Genomic DNA, 21,159 nt, shown 5'->3' with positions numbered 1-21,159 from the left:
ACGCTGTTGCTCCTCTGGGGCTGGTTTAAACTAGAAACGGGAATCCTGTTTCTTGACCTGGATGGACGTTTGGTGATGGGTTCTGGTTTGAAGCCTCCCCACCTCCATCCTCTGGCTCACTAGGACCCTTAATACAGAGCCCAGCCTGGCCAGGGAGTTTTGTGTGTGTCCCCAGGCAGGTGTGTGATGCGCATGTGCACGCCCTGTGGGTGTGCACACAGGAGTCTGCCAGGATCTGTGGGCCTGGGTGGTGCCCACCTGTGGCTGGAGGTGGGCGTGGCTGTGGAGCAGTGGTGAGAAGGAGAACAGGAGTGGCTCCCGGAGAAGGTGGTCTCCGTTTCCCTCCGGATGACATGGTCTGTGGCGGGTACATTCTTGGAGATATACTGCAACAGAGAGTTTGAGGGGGCAGTTAGTGACAGATGACCAAGTTGGCCCTCCTTCCTGGTGGGCTCGGGGAAATGAGACAGTAAGCTTCACGCGGTGGGGAAGATGGTCCACTGGATATGTAACTCGGTGTTAGGGCAGGAGTGGCCCCTGGAAGTCCAGCCCCTGACCTCCCTTGAGGAAGTGGGCCAAGTGAGGCTGAGTCATCCTGGGGAGGCGAGGCCAGGCTAGTAGGCAAGGCTGAGCCCAGGATGGGTCGCTGCCTCCCTGGCGCATTCTTGCAGGGGGCATGAGAAGGCCGTCTCTACTGCGAGGGGTCAGAGTCCAGGGATCACCACTCACATCTGCCATCTGGATCTCCTCAGGGTCCAGTCGGGGGTGGCTGGGCCCGTTGGCCAAGCTCCGGTTCTGGTGGGCAGGGCACATGTTCTGTCGGAGGTGGTTATGCATCTGCTTCCGCTGTTTCCTGCAGGAGAAGGTGCATTAGCCTGGCACCCCCATACCCCACGACACACACAAAGCATGAACTCCCCTAGCTGTCACTCCAGGGAACTGGGCTACCTGTGCCCTGGACTGCCATGGCATCTCCTGCTACTGCTCTTGCTGGGCTCAGGCTGCCCTCAGCCAGGACCCCTTCAATCAACCCCTACATCATCTCTACCAGCCTGCATTCAGCAGTACCTGAGTGTAGTGGTAATGAGCTTTGGCTCTGCTGAGACAGTAGAACTCTACTTTCTAGCTGTGTAACTCTGGGCAAGTTACTTAAACTCTCCATGCTCCACTTTCCTTATCTGTAAAATGGACTGATCATCTATCCATTTCCAAGACCACTGAGTATGAAGAGTAGATAAGATATTCAATACAGTGCTGACCCACTTGCTCATTCATTCATTTATTTGGTATTGATTGGGTTTTTACTATGTGCCAGAACTCGCCTGCCAATTCAGTAGACGCAGGTTTGATCCCTGGGTCGGGAAGATCCCCTGGAGGAGGAAATGGCATTCCACTCCAGTATTCTTGCCTGGGAAATCCCAAGGACAGAGGAGCCTGGCAGGCTGTAGTCCATGGGGTCGCAAGGAGTCAGATGTGATTTAGTGACTGAACAAAGCAAAGATGCAGTTTTGGAGCAGAGGAGACAGATATAGTTTCTGCCCTCATGGAGCTTGCAGGCCAGTAGGAGAGGCAGATGATAAACACCTCATCTGCCTCTCCTAATAATAATAAAAATAAATAAAAAATAATAAAAATAAATAAACAAGTACTTTCAGCAAAGTGCTATGAAGAAAATAAAACAGGATGCTGCGGTCAGGGAAACAAGACCTGTGGGGCCTCTTTCCTTTGGCACATGTTAAGAGCTCAGTACATCTGTTTTGTAATCGACAAGTCTAATCATGTCACTCCCCTGCTACAAACCCTTCATGGGTCTTCAGCATCCTGTCCCTCTCCCTAGCACTCTCTCTCCACACCCCCACTCACTTCATCCTTGGAGGGCGTGTTTCTGATCTGACACTGTGCCTCTCTGGCCTCTGGGCCTTTGCATCTAATTGCAGCACATTCCGTGCCCCTTCACCTGCTAACTTCTGCTCGACTCAGGCCCAGCTACAATGCACCTTTTTTCAGGGAAATCCTTCCTGCCCTCCAGCTGAAGTTAGGCACCCCCGAAATACATCCCATGATCCCGCACCTCTTGCTTAGAGCCCTGGCCATTTGCCTGGTGCAGGGCCTGGTGTCTGTTCAGCAGGTGTTGAATGAAAATTTGTTTAAATGAGTAAATGTATTATAGGTTAGAACATGGTGCTTGCTTCCCCGCCCCAGTTTTGGGCCTCAGTTTTCCTATGTGGGCTCAGTCTCCTCTCTAGGCTCCCTGGGCCCTAAATCTCAAGGTTGGCAAGGCCTTTGATCTCATATATGGGGGCAGCAGTAACCAAGACCCCAGGGCTCAGCCCCCAAATGGTGGTCATGCCCAGATTCCTGCTTTCTAGATAAGAACAGATGTGACAATCCTCTCTCTGCACTACATCACTTTACAACCTGCAATGGCTTCCTACCATCTGTAGGATAAACCCAGTCTCCCTAGCTTGACATTCAAGTCCCTATGGTGCCATGCAGGCTCCAGCTGTTCTTTTAGACTCATGCACCTTGTTTTCTTGACCCCCATCCTTTGCTCCAACTAGCCTGGGCTGCTCAAACTCCATGAACACAGTCAATACTCCCTGGCATTTGTCTTTTAGCTTGCTTTGTTTTGCTGGAATTGTCCAGCCCCGTTTCTGCCCCTTGCTCCAAGGTTCTGATGTCACCTTTCCTCTACTCAGGGGGGCCCCAACTCCACCTTCTCTGTGTTGGAAGGTGTCTTGCCTGGACTGCTCCTGGGTGGGGCCAGGCAACTCCCTTTGAGCTCTCTTTTTTCCCTGAGAAGGGGCCTCCCTCTCTGTGCTTCCCCACCTCCGACACTGCCCCAGTGTCTGCCTACTTGACAGGGCAGATGCTCCCTGCAGGATGCTCTGAGGTACAATACTAGGATCATGCCCATTTTACAGATGAGGACTCAGAGAGGTTCATCAATTTCCATAGGGTTACAGGAAATGGCAGAGTTGGATTTGAACCCAGATCTGTCTTCTTTCGATGCCTGTGCTTATGACCAGTCTTGTTCAGTCCTCTGGGGTCTGTCTCTCCCCCCTCTGTTCCTGCTTCTTGGCCTGGCCCTTTGGCCCCACACCAGCTGCCCCTAAGGGGCAGAGGAGAAGAGCAAGGGGGGCGCCAGGCCAGGCATGGTGGACTGGAGAGGAGAGCCTGTCCCCACAGAAGCAGCCCCTGGTTGGCCTGAGTGCCGACAACTCACTTGGTCTTGCAGTAGGCGACCACGCAGACGATGCCCACCACCAGCAGAGCCACACAAATCCCAGTGATGGTCAGGACCCTCTTCTGGTACAGTTCCTCAGCTTCTGCAGGGGCAGAGGGTGTGAGGGGGCAGGCAGGGGGCAGACCCACAGAGGCAGGGGTGCAGACCCTCCCCTACCCCTTGTACCTTGGGCTCCCATCCATCTCTTCCCTCCCTAGCCAGTTCCCTCCCTCCTGCTCTCCCAAATGCCACCCACCCATGGATCTGGTCACAAGTGACTACACCTGAGTTCACTTTCCCAAACCCTGTGCTCTACCTGATGAGTGGAAAATGCAGGGGGATGGAGGAGGTGGGATGAAGGTGAAGGTCCCGAGGTCATAGGGGAGGGTAACCCACTATGGCCTAGTGGCTGCCAAGAGCCTTGATAGGCTGGGGAAAACTAGTCTTCACAGCGGTGGTCATGCAGGCCCTGGGCAGAGACCTGGCCACTTTGGCTTCCTGAGGAAGGTGGAACGTGGCTTGTTCAGGGCTAGAGAACAAGCTTGTTCTTGGGCTTGTTCTTGTTCTAGACACCAGGTCCAGAGCCTAGCCTTAGGAGGGGTGCCAGGATCAGGGACAGAGTGGGCCAGGCCTGCAGAGGTGGGCATGGGGAAAAAGGCTTTGGTTTATCCCTACATCCTGGTCAGAGTTGTGGCCCTGGCCCACTCTGGCCCCCCGTCTCTGCCTGTGGGGAGCCCACAAGTGACAGCACAGCTCCCTAGGACAGCCGTGTGCTCAGGAGTGACCTCTACTTTTCTGAAGGAGCTGAGCTAGGCTGGGCCTCAGAGCCTTAAGAAAGACTTGACCATCCCCTCTACCCCCGCTTTTTGTTGGGGCAGCCTTCTAGAACAGAGAAAGCCTAGAGGAAGAGAAGGAAAAAGGGGATAGCACACAACATGGTCACCCTCACTCCCACTTGCACCTGCTGGCCGGCCCTTCCACATTGCTCCCTCCCAGCAGACTGGGATAAGTGGGCACCAGATCCAACACTTCGGTGGAACCCTGGGCAATGTGCCTAGGCCCCCAGGCTTGCAGTGCCTCCTGTGGCAAAGGTACACCCAGCAGCACAGACAGGGTACAGACGCCCAGACACACATACCTGGAGGACTACGCCTGGCTGACACACAGATCCTTCACAGGGATACAGGGATACACTCACGCACATCCGCCGTGCACGTGATCAGGCCAAAGGACACACAGTCGTGCAGAGTCGTAAAACAAACAGCCCTTTACCCAAGATCCCCACCTCTGGGCTCTGTGGTCCTTGTTTGGCCTGTGGTTCTCCTCCCTGGCCACCACTCAGTCCTCCAGTCAGGCCTCTGTCTCCATCACTCCTTTGAGACCACTCTGGTCATGGTCACCAACAACCCCCTGCTGCCAAGCCTCTGGTCCATTCACATCCCGTTCAGCAGACTCCCCCAGCTGGGCTCACTTCCACGGCTGGCCTTCTCTCCTGGATTTCCTCCTCCTGCACTGGCTCATCTCTGTCTCAGTTGCTGCTCCCCGCTCTTCCATGTGGGCTTCAGGGTAGAAAGGCCCAGAGCTCTCAGGTGTCTTCCTCTCCCTACCTGCCCTCTCTCCCTCCATCATCTCACTCAGACTCAGACTGGAAATACCATCTGTATGCCGCTGAATCTCACATTTCTCTCTTGTAGCAACTTCTCCCCTAGCTCCAGATTCCTACAGCCAAGGGCCACAGCCAGGCAGATGCACTGACCCCCTCTGCCCACCCTGCCACCTGCCCTCTTCCCTTCCCATCTCCACGGCAGCAGCATCACTTTTCCTGCTGCACAGGCTCCAAGCCTCAGAATCGTTCGTTCCTGATTTCCCCACCCACTCTGGTACCTGATCCATCAGCAGGTCCTCTCAGCTCTACCTCCCAAATAGATCCCAGATCTGACCACTTCTTACCTCTTCCGGGGCTTCCAGCTTTGTCCAAGATGATGTCATCTTTCCCTGGACAGCTGTCCACCTTCTGACTGGATTCTCTGCTTCTATTCCTCCACATCCTGTCCCCTCACCCAGTCTATTCTCTGCCCCAAAGCCACATTGATTTCCAGTCATAAAGCAGATCATTTTACTCCTCATAAAGATCATAAAGCAGATCATTTTAAGAATGCCTAACAACCCACACTGGCATCCCCCTGCAATTCAAATACAACCTAAAAGCCTTACCGTGGCCCACAAGACCCAGAGTCACGCGGTCCCTTCCTTTAGATCCCATCTGTGGTCCTCTCCCCCATATCTGCTGTGTTTCAGAGTCACTGGCAGTCCTGCCCACCGAACAAGGCGGGCCCATCCACGTCATCCCTAACTTGCTGTATCCCCACCATAAACACTCTACCCCCACCTACTGTTTGCAGGGCTGGCTACTTTCTGTCAAGTTTTAGCCCAAACGTCACCTCACTGGACAAGCCTTCTCTGATCACTTAGTTAGAGTCAGTCCTCACCCTGGCTAGGTACTGTCCCATTCCCTTATATTGGGCTGGCCAAAAAGTTCATTTGGGTTTTTCTATTACATCTTATGGAAAAATCCGAACAACCTTTTTGGCCAACCCAGTATTTTATGTATAATGCTTACCACCACCTGATATCTTTCTTGTTTGCTTGTTCTGCCAGGAGCGCAGCAACTCTGAGTGCTAGATCCCCAGGGTCTGGCCAACTCTGGGGCTCAGGAGATGTTTTTGAGTCGGTGAGTGAATGAATATACAGACCACCTTTACAGACAGTCACATTACAGATGCTCACACTTGCCTCCACACCCACTGCTCATGCTCAGCTCTTAACAACAAAGATTGCACCCACTGCACCCCTCCGTGTGCTCACACCCTGCACTGAGAGATCCAACAAGGTGTAAACACATCAGCACCCCCATGACAACACAGACACACACACCTACAGATTCACCCCTGTGTCCCCTGGCAGGATCACACGGACACCACAGACTTGACCCCTCTCCTCCCCACCCCATCACAGCAGATAGACAGACAGACATACTCTTACACATAGACTCTCAGCTCCATCTTCTGAGAACAGCTGACGGTGGCTAGGTGGCAGGGGAACTAGGGCCTCCCCCAACCTGCCACATGAACAGCTTTTTCATAACTGCCAGCTCCACACACATCTGAGGTCTGACTGCATCGAAGCCTCAACCCCTCTTGAGCTCCTGCTTCTCTTCAGCTATATAACATGCATGGACCAGGGTGGAGGCTCCCAGCACAAGGCCAGAGAGCTGGAAAGATGGACTTCAGAGTCCCTTCCTGCCCAGGGCATCTTCCAGGGGCCAGAGGGCAGTCACAGGAGGGAGGTAAGGTTCTGAGCTGGGAGGCAGGAGGTACCAGCCCACCCTAGACCCTCGCTGGTGCTGCCCATAGACAAACACATGTGCCCTCATGGAGAGAGATCATGATAGGAGTAACAGCCTCAAGCAGATGGCAAAGCCTGGCAGACAAACATGAGGCAGGGGGCAGAGACAAATAGGTGTTATCAGCTGCCAGCCTGGTGCAGAATGAAAAGCAATGGAAATGGAAATGGGAAAAGGAAGGAGGATTAAAGTCAAATGGAAAGGGCTGCCTCTCTGCACAGTTCTCCGAAGCAAGATTCCGTGGCTTCTGGACACCAACTCTTCGAGGGACCTGGCTTTTTGGCCAACCCACTGGGCTGCATACAGCTCACAGGGCCTGTTCCCCTGAGTACCATGGTGATCAGCCCCAGGCAAGGGGGCGCTGCTGTACACTGGGCACAGTCTGAACCCCAGGGCACCCTGCCATGCATAAGCTTTTCTCGTGTCCCCCACATCCACGTAGTTTACTACAGAACATCCTGGCAGGGACAGGGGGACTTCTGAAATCCTCCCTTTTCCATTTTGGGGAAAAGGAAACTCAACATCCAGCACACATGGTGTCAGAGGCTGAGGAGAGGGGCTGTGTGGATGGTGCTGACCCATACATAGAGGCTCCGTACCCTTTAGTTCAAATCCAAGGTGCTCTGGCAGTGCAGGAGAGAGGAGGGTCAGAGGGGGAAAGGATGGAGGGAGAGATACAGACAGAGATGGGGGAAGGGCAGGAGAGAGAGAGAGAGAAACGTTGGTCAGGACTCTTCAGACACCAGCAGCAGCCTGTGAGGTGAAGGCAGGTTAGTGGGGTCCCCTCCCGGCCTCCTGAGCCCCTTCCCTGGCACCCAGCCCCCAAGAACCCTTGCTGGGGGGTAGGGAGAAGAAGGGTTAGGCTCAGCAGGCAGGGCGGGTTCTTTAGAGATGAGCTGTGGGGTTAGTACCTGGTGGGGAGGGGCAGAAGTCAGTTGGCAGATGTCCCCGGGGAGGAAAGTGAGTGGGGGGCAGGGGTCAGAGGCATCCCCGTACTCCCCTTCCCAGCTCCAGAGCCAGCCCCTCCTGGAGACAGCCTGCTCTGCTTGAGCTCATTCACGGGGCCCTTTTTTCTGTTCAGAACGAGCGCAGAGGGTACTCACACTGGCCCCTTGTCCCTGTCCTGTCCCCTCGGGCCTCACTGGCCTGCCCACCTACTAGGAGCCTGGCATAGAGGCTCAGAGTCTGTGGGGAGCAGGAGTGGGGAGGGGAGCAGGTCACTTCTCCACCTGACACCCCCAACATCCTAGAAACTTGTAGGGGTGAGGCCTTGGGGTGTCAGCCTACTTTCACTAGTTAGGAAAGCAAACTTCAACTTGGAGAAAGAGACAGGCGTGCCACCTGTAGAACACCTGTGCCCCCTGCATGGCAGCCAGTTGTGCTCTTTGAAGTGGGATCATGTTGTGAGTGTGCAATCTCATGGCCCTTCGAGGTAGATGCCCAGGATATCGAAGGCTCGGATAAGAGGGCCCACCCAGGAATCAGCTCTGGCACTGACCTGCTGTGCGACCCCAGAGTGCCCTGCCTGTCTGGCTCTCAGTCTCTCATCTGCTGAGTGGGGATCAGGCCTGGCTACGGGATCCCTGAAAGGTCTGCAACTCCTCTGTGCTTCAGAATCATCCAGGCCAACGGAACTGGGCTCTGGGGTGGGAGCCCAGAAATCTCTCCAATGCTTTTGAAAAGTACACCTAGCATTCTAAGGTAGCAGCCAGCATCTGAGTGTGGGCTTCAAGTCTCTGTTTTGTCCCGTTTGCTGTGTGCACGTGGGCGAGTCACAGTCTCTGTTTCCTCATGTGTCAAAGGTGCCCGTAGCCAGGGAGAAGAAGAGGGCAAGGTGGTGGGCCAGGCCCTCTCCATGGCCTCCCCATGTGCAGAGCAAGCTCCCCCAGAGCACAGGAGGAGGTGGAGTTGTGTTCTGAGGTTCTCATCTCCTGTGGAGGGAGGGGAGCATGGGCATGTGTGTCCAGCCCTGGATTTCTCCTTTGCTCCATGACAGGGAGTCCAGAGGGCTCTGCCATTGGAAAAGGGCAGGCGAGCAGGACAGCTTTGACTGAAAGAGCCTTGAGGAAGATTCTGGGGCTCTGATCCCCCGATTCCATGCAGTGACCACACCCCTGAAGCATGATCCCCAGCTCTTCCAAACATGAACCCTCCTGGGAACTCCTGTTAAATTTGACTTTGAGGGTGATCTCTTTGTGGTCTTACATGTACTGCTGGGAGGTAGGAATTCTTAACAAAGCGAGTCCTCTCCCCTCCTGGGACCTCCCTGGGCTGGCCAGCTGTGCTAAGCAAGCAGCACAAACTTGACAGACTCAAGGGATCCTCAGGGGCAGCTCTCACTGAGCGGCTAATCCTGTAGCCCCGGGGACCCTCCAGGCAGCTCGAGAGAGCTCACAGCATTTGGATATGCACCCAGGCTCCCGGGAGAGAAGAGCCCACTTGGCCACGGCACCCCAGAGGCTGAGAGAACTACTTGTGGTGGTGTTTGTATTAGATGAGGCAGCTGAGGGCCAGTGGTGCCCCAAGGTCACACAGCAAATTTGGAGGCAGAAAGGAGGCTAGAGGCCAGGTCTGTGATCTCTTGGGCCTAAGCCATGGCTATTCCTGCCCAATGAGTCCCTGGGCAGGCCTGACTGGCTAGTCCTCAGGACAACGACCACCTGGAGAAGTGAGCAGGGCTCCCAAAGTCATTTAAGAGTTTTCTCCTGTATCACTCCTCTGGGAACCAAGCAGTATAGCAGCAGCTTTGGGGGCTCCTGACTGGCCTTCCCTTTGAGCCAAAGGCCAGTGCTGGTTATGTGACTGAGGGCTCGGCCAGCCCCTAGAAGGCAGCCCTGCTTCCCTTGCCCCATGGGTGGATTCTGAGGGGCCTGCAGCTATGTCAGCCCCAGCAAAACAAAAACCAAACAAAAAACCAAACAGTCTTCTGCTCATCATATTCACTGATTGCCACTCAGCCAGCATAGAGTGACACCACCAAGTCACAGACAGGTCCTACTGGACAGAAATTTGCATAATGACCAGTAACCATGGTCACCTGCTGCTGAACTCCCAGCAGGGCTGGCTGATCAGACAACAGGCAAAGTCTCCATCCTGGACAGGCCCTGAGACACACAGTCTCAGGCTCCTGGATGAGGAGGTCCTGATGTGGACCCTAGAGCATGTGCTCGTGTGTGTGTGCCTGTGTGAGCAGGTGTCAGCACACGTGTGTGTTGGCGTGTGAGTGCAGGCATGTGCTCGTGTGTTTATGAGTATGTGTGCAGATTTGTGCTCTTGTATGTGAGGGGTATCCAGGTGCACAGGTTTTGATTCTTGGGAAGTGGAGGGGCTGTCAGGGGAAGAAGGGGAAGTTACTGTGGCTGCAGGTCTAGAGGCTGTCTGGACAGAGCGGGAAGGTCAGACACTTTGCTCAGGATGTGCTGAGAGTCAGCCTCTGGGGGGCCCTCACCCCCAGGCCAGCAGTAGCTGGGAGAAGAGCTTGGCTTTGTTCAAGCAACAACTGCAGGTCCTCGACTAAGCCTGTCATGTGTCTCCCTTCGTTTCATCCTCACAGCAAGCCTAAGGGCATAGATGCCATTATCCCCATTTTACAGATGAGAAAATCAGAGAGGTTAAACGAGGCCCCCAGAACAGTAAGCTTAGCTGCTGGCAATATTATTCAGGTCCCTCTGAATCCAAGCCTGAACACTTAAGTTAGCATTTTACACTCCCTTCTCAATAATTATCTGATAGAGCAGTGCATGAAGTGCTCCGGGCGAAGTGCTTGAAGACTATAAATCCTTTACCAAAAGGTGCCAGCAAGAATCTCAATAACACTAGGCAGAAAGGCTGCATTTCCAGAGTCTTTCCTGGGCTCCTGGAGCCCGGCTGACCCTCCCAGGAGATCTGAGCTGAAAGCTGAAGACGCCCAGCTGGCAGGAAAGCTTGGACGGCGGCCGAGTTCTGGAGGCTCCACTGCTCTGATTCAGGATGCACTGGGACTCCCTGTCCAGAACAGTCCCGTAAGCTAGGGAGGCTCTGGGCCGAAGGGGGAGAAGGAAAAGGCCCTCCACTGTCTCTCTCCTGGTCGTCAGCCCTGACTGGCTGCTCTACCCTCCTGACTTGCAGTCCTCCAATAGGGCTGATCTGACTCTGCAGTTGGTCCTGGAGCCTGGGCTCAGGAGAATTCTGTTGGGCCGCATGCCCACAGGTTCAGTTCCTATCCCCACGGCCTTCCTCCCTGGCCTTGAATGGGAGGGGACTGGGGAGAGAGCTGCCCCCAACACTCTATTAAGATAGTTGATCATCTGGGCTGACCAGCCCCCACCTCCCTGGCGCCTCCACTCTCCTCTTCAAATCTTGGCTTCCAGGTTCCTGTCAGGGGGAACATCTAGCCTTTCACGCTACAGTCTGAGAAGGGTGGGGAGGCTCCTTTCTCTATCCTGAGCCCCAAATCTCTTTTTTCCAAGGGCTGCCTAAGCGACCCCCTGGGTCCTGCCCTCAGCCCCTTCATGCCAGGCACCATCAATCCAGTTCGAATTCCTCAGGGGATCCATCTGTCCTCCCTGGAGAGGAGGAGGTGGGTGGTAGGTTGATCAGGGGCCTAGGGTGCTCTGGAGGATGGGGGCCATGGACCATTGGGCCCCAGATGGAGTCCACGGCCAGTCCGTGGCTTTCTGCTCTGCTCCACCGCCACTTGACAGTGCTCGGAGGAACTGCTCCCAGCCCCAGATAAAACCCGCCACAGTCATGGCCTCATCCCCCAGCTCCAGGGCTCACACTAGTCTCAACACACTGCAAACCAGAAAGTTCCATTTTCAGAAGCGGAAGAGAGGAAGGGAATGAAGTTCTGGGTGGGGACTCAGACCAGAGATGACCTGGAGAGAGTCGCCAGTTACCCCTCTGTTTCTTATTCCCTCTGTGTTTTAACAATCTTTGTTGTTTAGTTGCTACGTCATGTCCAGCTCTTTGCGACCCCATGGACTGTAGCCCGCCAGGCTCCTCTGTCCTTGAGATTTCCCAGGCAAGAATACTGGAGTGGGTTGCTATTTCCTTCTCCAGTGGATCTTCCCGACCCAGGGATCGAACCCAAGGCTCCTGCATTACAGGTGGATTCTTTACTGCTGAGCCACTAGGGAAGTCCATGTTGAGCAACAAATAATAACCTCCTCCTCCACCAACATTTAGCCACATAGATGTCTCTAGTCTCCATGGAAACCCCTGCCCTGGGGCCTGTATTCCCTCAATCCTCCTTTCCAATTCTCCCCATCTCCCCAAATCAAACCAAAACAAACTCTGGCCAGATCCCAGATCCAAAGGCAGGCTTTCTGAGAACTTGTTTCTCTCTCAAACACACAGGCACACACTCACTGCCTAGCCCTGCGCCCCACAGCCCCCCAACAGCCTGACATCTTCAAACAGGCTCTCAGAGGCAGGTGAGGGCTCTGCAAATGCTTCTTCCCATCCTGGCCAGGCTGCCTGACCCCTGGTGAGGAAGAGACCTGAGCCTGGCTCTGCCCAGCTGCAAAGAGAATCCAGTGTGACTGTGCCCAAGCAGAGGAGGCAGGCGCTGTATCAGTCTCCTCTGCATGAAACTGAGCAGGGCCCTGTAGGTCCTTCCCCAGGAATGACTCCCCAGTCACCCCTGCCTCTTGTTTGTAGAAAGGCTTTAGCCTCCTAGGGCTTTCTCATCGAGTTCCAAAGAGCACATTTAATCAGAGAAGTGAGAAAGTGCAGAAACCAAGGAAAACAATCAAACAAGACAAAATAATACGAGTTTAGCCATAAAACAAAGTCTGGGACCTCTGGTATACCCTTGAGTTGTTTTTCAGATACTAAAACCCCCAGCAGGTGATGACCACCCCTACGCAGGCCCAGGCTGAGTGGAGCCAGAAGGTTGATGACTGAGATTCCTGAAGCATCACCCTGTTCCCTTGCCACCAGCCAGTCAGAGACTGAGCACGAGCTGAACACATACCTCATGACCCCATCCGCCCACAGTCTTTCAAATCCCTTCCCTGGAGTGCTCTGCTTGTCGCCCTTGCAACAGGCGCTACTCTTTCTTTCCCCTCAACCTGGTTTGGTAGGTTAGCTTTGCTGCATGTTGGGCGAGCAGACCCAAGTTTGGTTCAGTAAGACGCACAGGTGTCTGATGAGGACTGAGAGGACACCCCCGCATTCCCCTCCCCCAGTCTCTGAAAGCAAGGCCCCCATCCTTCCCACGGGGTGGGGGGTGGGGGTGGGGAAGAACTGTCAGTTAGCAGGGAAGGAAAGAAATAGAAGAAAGAGACATACTGGAGAAGTTGACCATTGCGAACTGCTGACACCTGTCCCCGGTGTATCCCACAGGACACCTACCAAAAGAAAGAAAACCAGAAAGAGAGAGCCAGGATAGCAAGACACAGGCATTGCAACACCCCGGCACAGGCTCCTGCCAATGCCAGTTGGGTTCCTTGCCACTGTTAACCATTTGTACCGGCCTCACCACTCTGCCCCTTACCTGCAGCCCTGAACTTTAAACCCAAGGATTAGGCCAAAAATGAAAAAGCAAAACAAAAGAACTAACAAACCAAAAATACAAAAAGGAAACCAAAAACAGCCAAAGATCAAAACAACCAGCACCCCTGGCCCTATGTCCTACAATGAGGGGGAGTGGGGGGGACTGCACCCAGAAGCTTTCTAAGGAGCAGGGACTTGTGTTTGTATCTTCAAACATACTTTGCTTAGGATCTGGCATGTACAATCGCAAAGGCAGTTTCTCCAAACATCTCTGTCCGAAGAATCCGTTTGGACATCTGGAGAAGGAAAAGGGGAAAAATCACAGAACAAACTGGCATCATCCGCGAGGCTTAGGTTAGAAATCAAAGTGCACAGTGATGAATGAGAAAACCAAGTCGAGCGCTGGGGCACACTCGTTGCTGGAGGGGCTGGAGTCGGGGCTGGGTGGAGGGCTCAGAAGTCTCCTTCAAAATCTTTCTAATAGATGCAGCTCCAGGTGGTGGGGAAGCAGGGGTGGGGGTAGGGAAAAGATGGTTTGGGGAAGCTGGGTGGGGGAAATTGGGAACTTACTGCCTAAAGGTCCTAATGGTCCTTGAGACTTCCCTTCTGAAGTCTCATGCCTGGGGCCCCATGAAGCCAGACTTGTAGCCCCTTGGTGCCAGACAGTCAGCAGGTGGGGTGTGGGGTGGGGAGGGTTGGGAGGCTGGGAGCTTTCTGGAATACCAAGTTCTGGGGAGCCATTCCTTCCAGGCCCTACCAAAGGGTTCTCGCCAGGGCCCTGGGTGGGATTTCTCATCCATGCAGCAGCCTCCAGAAAGCTCAAAGGAGAATGGGAATGCTGTTCCTAGACTGTGCGCCCACAACAAAAGGGGCCTTGGAGATGTCTCATCTGTTCTCTCGAAGAGGGGTTCTGTGGCCAAACAAGTTGAGGAAATCCATTGCCTGGTTTCCTGGTAGAATTGCGGTGCACGTTAGTATATGAAAGGCCGTAAGGAATTTTTTAGGAGGAAAGAGCTGAACTTTCCAGTTTGTTCAAAACTTATCTGACCTTGGAAGTCATTTTTCTGAGGAATCATTGTGAACATGCAGTTTGGGGAAGGCTTCTCTGGAGCAGTATATATGGGGAAAGCTTAGTGGGGGACAAGTGAGGGTGGAGAGAAGCCTGAATTACCAGCATCCCAAAGCTGGTGGGCCCAGGGTTGGTGTGGGGCATCTGGTCTCGGATGGCCAGAATCTTGATGCTGGGGGACTAAAGCGGGCTCCCTGGACACCCCAAAGCCTCTTCCACATCAGGGGGCCAACTGGCTGCGTGGGACGCCTGCCCTCTCCCCATGACCTGCTCCTCTGTCACTGCCTGGCTCTGGGGGGAGTTCATTCTCCCTGGTTGCCTCCTACATAGAACCACCCACTCCCATCTCCCTGACCTTGTCCTTACCCCCAAGGTCCACTTCCTTCTGCTCCCTAGCTGCCTTTCTCCCTCCAAGTGATTTCCTGTCTTGCAGATTTCTGGGAGACATGCCCAGCCCTGTATGCTCTTCTGAACCCCAGCAAGGCCAGGTACTTAAGGGAAGCTTACAGACAGGGCCAGACTGACCCCCCCGCCCCTAGCCCCCTACTCAAAGATGGCTCTATGCTCTTCTGCCTCTTTAATTTAGGAAATTAGGTAAGCCCATCACCAGTGTCCCCTTAGTAACAGGTCAATACGGTTCATCAGTAAACTTCCCCAAGAGGTGAATGTACTATATACCTCTTAGCATTTTAGTCTATACCAACCATCAGTAGCCCCTTGAACTTACAGGGGGTGATGGCCATTGGCTGTAAAGTCCCTTACAAAAACCCTGTGGCCTCCAATCTAGCCTGGAGGATGGGAAGCGGTTGATGAGCAGACAGCTGGAGTCTCTGTGGGCCTTAGGGTATCTCCCTCAGGTGAGGCAGGAGGCTGGTCCTTGTAGTAGGGCAGTGTGTATGTAGGTATGTCTGGCCAAAGAGCGGTAGTAGAGGAGGGGGTGTCTGGAGAAGGGAGGAGGGGAGCCTACCAGGGAAGCTGATGCATCCTCATCCTGTTGAACAGGGTGCTTTGGAAGAGGAAGCTACAACTTTGTCAGTACATCCTTTTCTGACCCCCTTGCCCTCGTTCCCAATCATCCCAACCCAGGAGAATGGAGGCAGTGGCTAAGGCTTTCCATTCAGCTTGCTTCAGGCTCAGCTTTCCTTTCTCAACTCTCAGAAACTGATTCCACTTGGGAATGGGAGGAGAGGTGTAGAAGTGATTTTTTCCCAAAGTGGAAGCACCTTTGGGGGTGGAAGATATAGACCCAGGAAGCTGCCAAAATGACTCTTGGAATCCTTAAAGGAATAAGAGAGAGGCTTGACTGTGTCCAACGTCTGAGATTAGCCCGGCTCTGGAGACAGGGGAAACCTGTATATGTGTGTGTGTGTGTGTGTGTGCACATCTGTGTAAGAGAGAGAATGGGGAGTGCAGGAGCAGGAGGGGACAGAGGGGAATTTATTCCCATTGCGGAGAGCCAGGATGCTTTCCTGTGGCTCTTGGACATGGAGGATAATTTGGTACATCCCTGTGTTCCTGGCCCCATACCCAGCCTGGACTACCCCGACCGTATCCTCCTATTTTTCATGGCCACAGAGTTGCACAACTCCAGGTGGTACCGTGGACACTGTCTACAACACAGAAAAGCCCTCTGTAGTTGTGCAATGTAATCCTACCCTTCCTGCCCTGGGAGTGTGTTCCCTGCTGGCTGAACAAAGGAGAAGGCGGTGGGAGGTGGGCACCTCACGGGGTAGTGCCCTGGCTCCTTTCATTAGCCTTATTTGTTGAGGATGAGCCACATCCGGGAGGCTGGGGGCATCCCTGGAGAAGGCTCTGGGGGTGGCCAACAGCCTTGCCATCCTGCTCCCAGGACCTGGTAACAGGGAACAGGCTACATTAGCCTGTCAACCAGGAGCAGGGGCTGAACTTGGCATGGCTGGCTGGTAGTGGGTAAGTTCCCACTCAGACAGGGATCGACTCCCTGAATTTCAGGGACATGGGGTACAGGCTTCCTGGCCCTTAGCCCCACGCCATTATCCTTGAGTACGGGAAGGTTTGTGCTCAGGGCTGGAGAAGAGCAGGGGTGAGAGAGGGGCAGAGAGGAGAGCCCACGGGCTGCGCCTGGGATGGGTGCAGAGAGGTTGGGACTCTGCCTCCCTGGTTCCCACCCCACCTCCCGGGCCTCAGTTTCTCCTTTTGGTAGCCTGGGGATAATGCCATGTGTGCTGCCCTCACCCAGGGGAAGGGGAGGATGAGGGATGAGGGTGTGCCCTGGGCACTGGAGGGAGTGAAGCGTCTCTGGCCTCATGAGGGGGGGGGGCAGGGGGGTGGAGGTGGAGAGGATGAGCAGGCAGATGGGGGTGGGATGAGGGATCACCTGGACGCGGGCGTGGGGGATGGGGGGATGGGCGGATGGCGAGGGGAGGCATGCCACTGGTATGTGCACAGGGCTGGAAAGAGAGTCTTGTTCTGTCATCATCCCCTGAACCAGTCCCCAAGAGTCACGCACCAACCGTGCTCTATAAAAACACGGAGAGAAGAGGAGAAAGCAGCAAGAGGAAGTGCGGAGGCCCCTGTCTGGCCCAGACAGGAGGCAGTCACCGTGATTTGGACCCCCATTTTCAAATCCCCCTAAGTTTTCCTTTTTAAAACAAAATTCAGTATCAGTGACACTGTTTCTTTTGGCTCTGAATTCTAGAAAAACAGGAGGGATGGAGTGTGCCCGCTTTTCAACACTCCCCGCGGGGCTCGGAACCAATACACAACAACAAGTGTCAGAAAACCAGGAAGGAAAACTGATTTTTGTCGAAACTGGAATGAAACTGACCAGTTTAGTTTCATTATCCAAGCTAAGCGGAAATGCAAAAAAATCAAAATAAAAAAGTAAACAAACAGCACAAATGGTACGACGTGAGTTCCGTTTCCTAAGTTCTCTCCTTTTTATTCCATCCATTCCATTCAGGGTGTCATCAGGAACCCCAGAAGGCCTGCCCCCATTCCCTCCCGGCTCACCCACCCTCAGAATGGCCTCTGGGTTCTGCCCTGCCCCCCTCCCCCCTGCCCTTCTCCAGCACAGCTCTGAGGACTTGCCCTCCTGATTGCCATCCCCACCAGTGGTTCCCCTCTCCTGGGGGTCCAGGGAGTCAGGGAAATTGGTTCCAAGAGCCCTGGCTGGGGTTAAGGTGGGGAGGTGGCAGTTCTGGGTACCGAGCTCAGGTTCTAAGCAGTGAACCTCAGCTGTCCTGGTTGAGGGGTGATAGGACAGCATCTTCACAATGGCTCAGGCTCCTGCACTCTGCTCCTCTCAGATTCAGCTGGGTGGGACCCAGAGGGTCCTACAGCCTTGCTGGCAGGGGTCCCCAGGAACCCTATAGCTTGCTGTTCTCTTTTCCACACTAAGCTCTGGCACTGCAGTCCTGGGTTCCACAGCCCTCCCCAGCCCCAGCACCTGCCCTGGTTGGCTGCAACCTTTCCTGTCAGGAGCCAGGGCTGATCAGTGACAATGCTGGGTCCTTTCAAGGGTCTGGGGGTCCAAGGGGCTAGAGAAGATGAGAGGCCTGGCGTGTGTGTGTTGTAGGGGATAAGAGGAGGGGGTCCAGGGCTGGGCCATCTCTGTAAGGTATTCCAGAACTCTTACACATTTCTTTAGATCTATTCCTAAGTGCTCAGAGCATTTTCAAGGCTAGAATGTTCCCAGGGTCTGTGACACTGTCCTAGAGGCAGAAAGAGAGGATGAGGGGCTGAGTCTGGACCAAGAACTTCCCAGGGGACCTGCTGTTTCTTTGGGGACTGTCCCTTGAGATCCAGGATGGGGGATGCTGGAAGGCAGATGGCAGCAGGTAGAAGGTGGACCAAGACGAATGCCGGCAGAGGAGGCCAGCTGGAGCCCAGGGAGTGCATGGCTGTCCACTGAGGGGAGAGCGTGAAGGAGGTGTGGCCCCCGTTATCACGCTGTGAGGTGGGGGCACCTTTGGCCAAGGTCATAACCAGGAGGGAGCTGGAGGCCAGAGGCAGGAGAGCTGGGAGCACTGACTGGACCTTGTCTGTGGGGCTGGTAAACGCCTCCCCCTGAATTTTCATCAATGCCCTGCTGGCCTGTGCCCAGATGCCATGGGGAACGGGGCAGCTTCGGCACCTCACTAGAGCCCAAGGCTGCTTTGAAACCCGGAGTTGCTAACTAGGCCTCCCTCCCTCTGCTCCTCTGGCTCGGAAGGTAAAGAATCTGCCTGCAATGCAGGAGACCTGGGTTCAGTCCCTGGGTTGGAAAGATCCCCTGGAGGAGGGCATGGCAACCCACTCCAGTTCTCTTCTTGTCTGGAGAATCCTCACGGATAGAGGAGCCCGGAGGGCTACAGTCCATGCAGTCGCAAAGAGTCAGACATGACTGAGCGACTAAGCACAGCACCCTCTGCTCCTCAGATCAGGCCAGAACCTGTGCTGCCCTCACAAGCTCTCCTACCTGTTCCTGGCTCGCCCACCAGAGGATCTGTCAAGGGGCAGCAGGCACCAGCTCCCAGAAGACCTGGCTGGGCCCCAACAAGCCCTCCCTGATCACTGTGCTCCCACCAGCCCTACTGGCTAAGGGTGGGAGCAGGGGTCCTCAGCTCCTGGGAGGTCCTACGAGGCAGCCCTTGGGGAGGCAGAGTCCCAACATGAGCTTTATCCTCAACCCTGACCTCGCCCACTTGGCTACACCCAAGTGATGTCCTTGCTGGTGGCCCTTCACAGCCCAGAGAGGGACTAGGGACTTAAGTGGCATGGACAGCAGCCAGGGAGTATTTGGGCACTGGCTTCCTGCTGGCAGGGAGAACAGAGCAGAGCTCAGCTAGCATGGGCTCTGGGACGTGTACCCCGCCTGACCCTGCCAGGAGAAGAAAGGCTTCTCACTGCTGGGAAGATGCGACCCGGGCAGTGTTCATCAGAATAAAGTTTGGAAAGTTGCTGAGAGATGGGAAGGGAAAAAAGAGAGAGAGAGAGAATCCAGTGCCCACTGCCCAGGGCAGAGACTGGTCTCTCCATCTCCCTAGAAGGTGGCGGTGAAAGCGGGGACACTGGAAAATTGGGTGGGTAGGGGCCTGGTATACTGGGACTGCAGAAGCCCTGAGCCCTTTGGAGCTTACATCTCCCTGTATTCCAGGAAAGGGCTACGAAGTGGGGCAAACCTCCCTGACTATACCCGCCTTGGAGACCCCTTATCAGTGGCTTGAAGCCCACTTTTTCCTAGAGCCCTCCACTTCCGCCCCGGCCTCTCTCCCCCTGCTCCTGCCCCCACGCCCACCTCCACTGGTCACTTACTTGCAGGAGAGCTGATTGATGCCCTCGATGTAGTAGCAGACACCTCCGTTGACACAGTAGGACTTGGCTGTCTCGTTGCACTTCCGAGCGTGCCCCGACCAGGATGATAGAGTGGTGCTCACTGGAGGTATGAGAGACATGTGCTGGTGACCCACGGAGACCACTGCTGGGCCCCAGGAATCACCTTCTTCATGGCCCTTCATGGCCCATCTCAGAGCTGGATGATTGGAGACTTTAGGAATGGCTGGGAGTCTCCTTCAAGTCACCAAACAAGGCCAAGGGGAGGCCACTGTTAGCTCTGATCATCTATCCAGCACCACAGTGCACTCACGCTCCGGGCAAACCTCCAAAGGCTGGGAAGATTTTCTTTTTTGAAGGGGAGGAGAGGCTGGCAGAAACTACTCTGTTTTCTGAAATAAGGGTCCACCTCCACTGCTTCCTTGCATGCCTGCCTTTCTGGGGGCGCCCCTGCAGGTGGGATGAGGCACCATGTCTTATGTGGGGGGCAAGTCACAGGGTGCAGAGAGGAGACAGGTACATCCATCTGTACCACTGGGGCTCTCATGGACCAGGATGTGAATGGAGGAAACTGGGCTTTGCAGAGAGTGGCACCTTTTGGACACTAATTTTCTAAGATCTTGGGAGATGTGAGGAGATCCCTAGCTCTCCTCTCTTCTTCCTTTGTCCCAGGGTGGGGACAAGCCTCCCAGAAATGCTACAAAGGCCACTATATCTCTAGAAGCATCCAGGGCCTTCATGTACACTCTTGCCAGGCAGCTCCCCCACTTCTGCCCCCTGGGGGAGCCCCCAGGCCTTGGATAGCCTGGGCTATAAATCAGGGCTTTAGGTCGTTGGGAATAGGGCTAGGGGACAGCTGGGATGTGGAAACTAGGTGAGAACAAGCCTGGGTTCAAAGCTGCTAACCCAGACTGCACATCTCTGATGGATCAGATTTATCTGATAAATGAAAATCCCAAAAGCTGGGCTCCTCAGTGGGATGGCACCCAGAAGCCTGGTTTCAAGTGGAAATTCTTGCCCCCAATTTCAGTCTTTATCTGCTAGCTAACCCCTCAGACTGTGTATCCATACTGGCCATCAATGGATTCCTGCTCCCCCCACAGTCTCTGGGGCTGGGAGGGCCTCTCCTGCCCGCCCAGCAGCAGCCTCCTGACAGGTGGCCCATCCTACCTTGGCCAGTTCTGTCTCCTCAGGGGTACTGAGTCTCCACCATCCCCCGCAGTAAGTGGGGGGACAAGAGGAGGAGGAGGAGGCAAGCACTTGGCGCCCTGAGTGTTTAGACGTGTCGAGAGACAGATGGAGCGCGGGAACGGGAGTGTATACACAGCTCTGCCTCTGTATATGTCTGAGGAGTTCGCTGATAAAACCCAGCGGGCAGGGCCAACTCCCACCTTCCCAGCACACCGTGCCTGCTGCTGGTCTGGCATTCTTGAGCCCCACCCCTGCTGACGTCTCCCACCTCTGTACAACCCCACACCCGTCTGGGACCCACATGCTTCTGGGTCAGTGAGACCCAGGGAATAGAGAAAGGGACAGAGAAGAGAAACAGCTGAGATGACCACGCCTGTGAGCTGTAAAATCTCATTGCTGGGAGGACCCTAAAGGTTGTCCTGCCCTTTGATTGCATTGCCAAGGGAAGAATGAGGAAAGAGAGCAGAGAAGAGCCTTCCAGAGTCCAGGGTGTGTTGTAAC

The 21,159-nt window shown here is 54.7% G+C and overlaps 1 protein-coding gene across 3 annotated transcripts in view; it reads right to left on the bottom strand.

Annotated features, from left to right (window-relative positions):
• The window catches only part of NRG2 (neuregulin 2), a 194,809-nt gene that overhangs the window by 7,763 nt on the left and 165,887 nt on the right, over positions 1–21,159 (bottom strand). Inside the window, exons 4-9 of one of the 3 annotated variants that reach the window (XM_027546291.1) lie at positions 19,450–19,570; positions 12,903–12,961; positions 7,229–7,252; positions 3,227–3,329; positions 730–853; positions 259–386 (exon numbers count right to left, since the gene is read on the bottom strand). In XM_027546291.1, coding sequence (XP_027402092.1) covers positions 259–386; positions 730–853; positions 3,227–3,329; positions 7,229–7,252; positions 12,903–12,961; positions 19,450–19,570 — 559 coding nt within the window. Of the gene's footprint in view, positions 1–258; positions 387–729; positions 854–3,226; positions 3,330–7,228; positions 7,253–12,902; positions 12,962–13,325; positions 13,403–19,449; positions 19,571–21,159 lie in introns of all 3 variants that reach the window. The other 2 variants (XM_027546292.1, XM_027546293.1) reach the window with 2 other exon arrangements.

Source organism: Bos indicus x Bos taurus, chromosome 7, assembly GCF_003369695.1.
Source record: "Bos indicus x Bos taurus breed Angus x Brahman F1 hybrid chromosome 7, Bos_hybrid_MaternalHap_v2.0, whole genome shotgun sequence".
Taxonomy (NCBI): Eukaryota; Metazoa; Chordata; class Mammalia; order Artiodactyla; family Bovidae; genus Bos; species Bos indicus x Bos taurus.
This window is presented reverse-complemented; position numbering and strand designations above follow the sequence as displayed.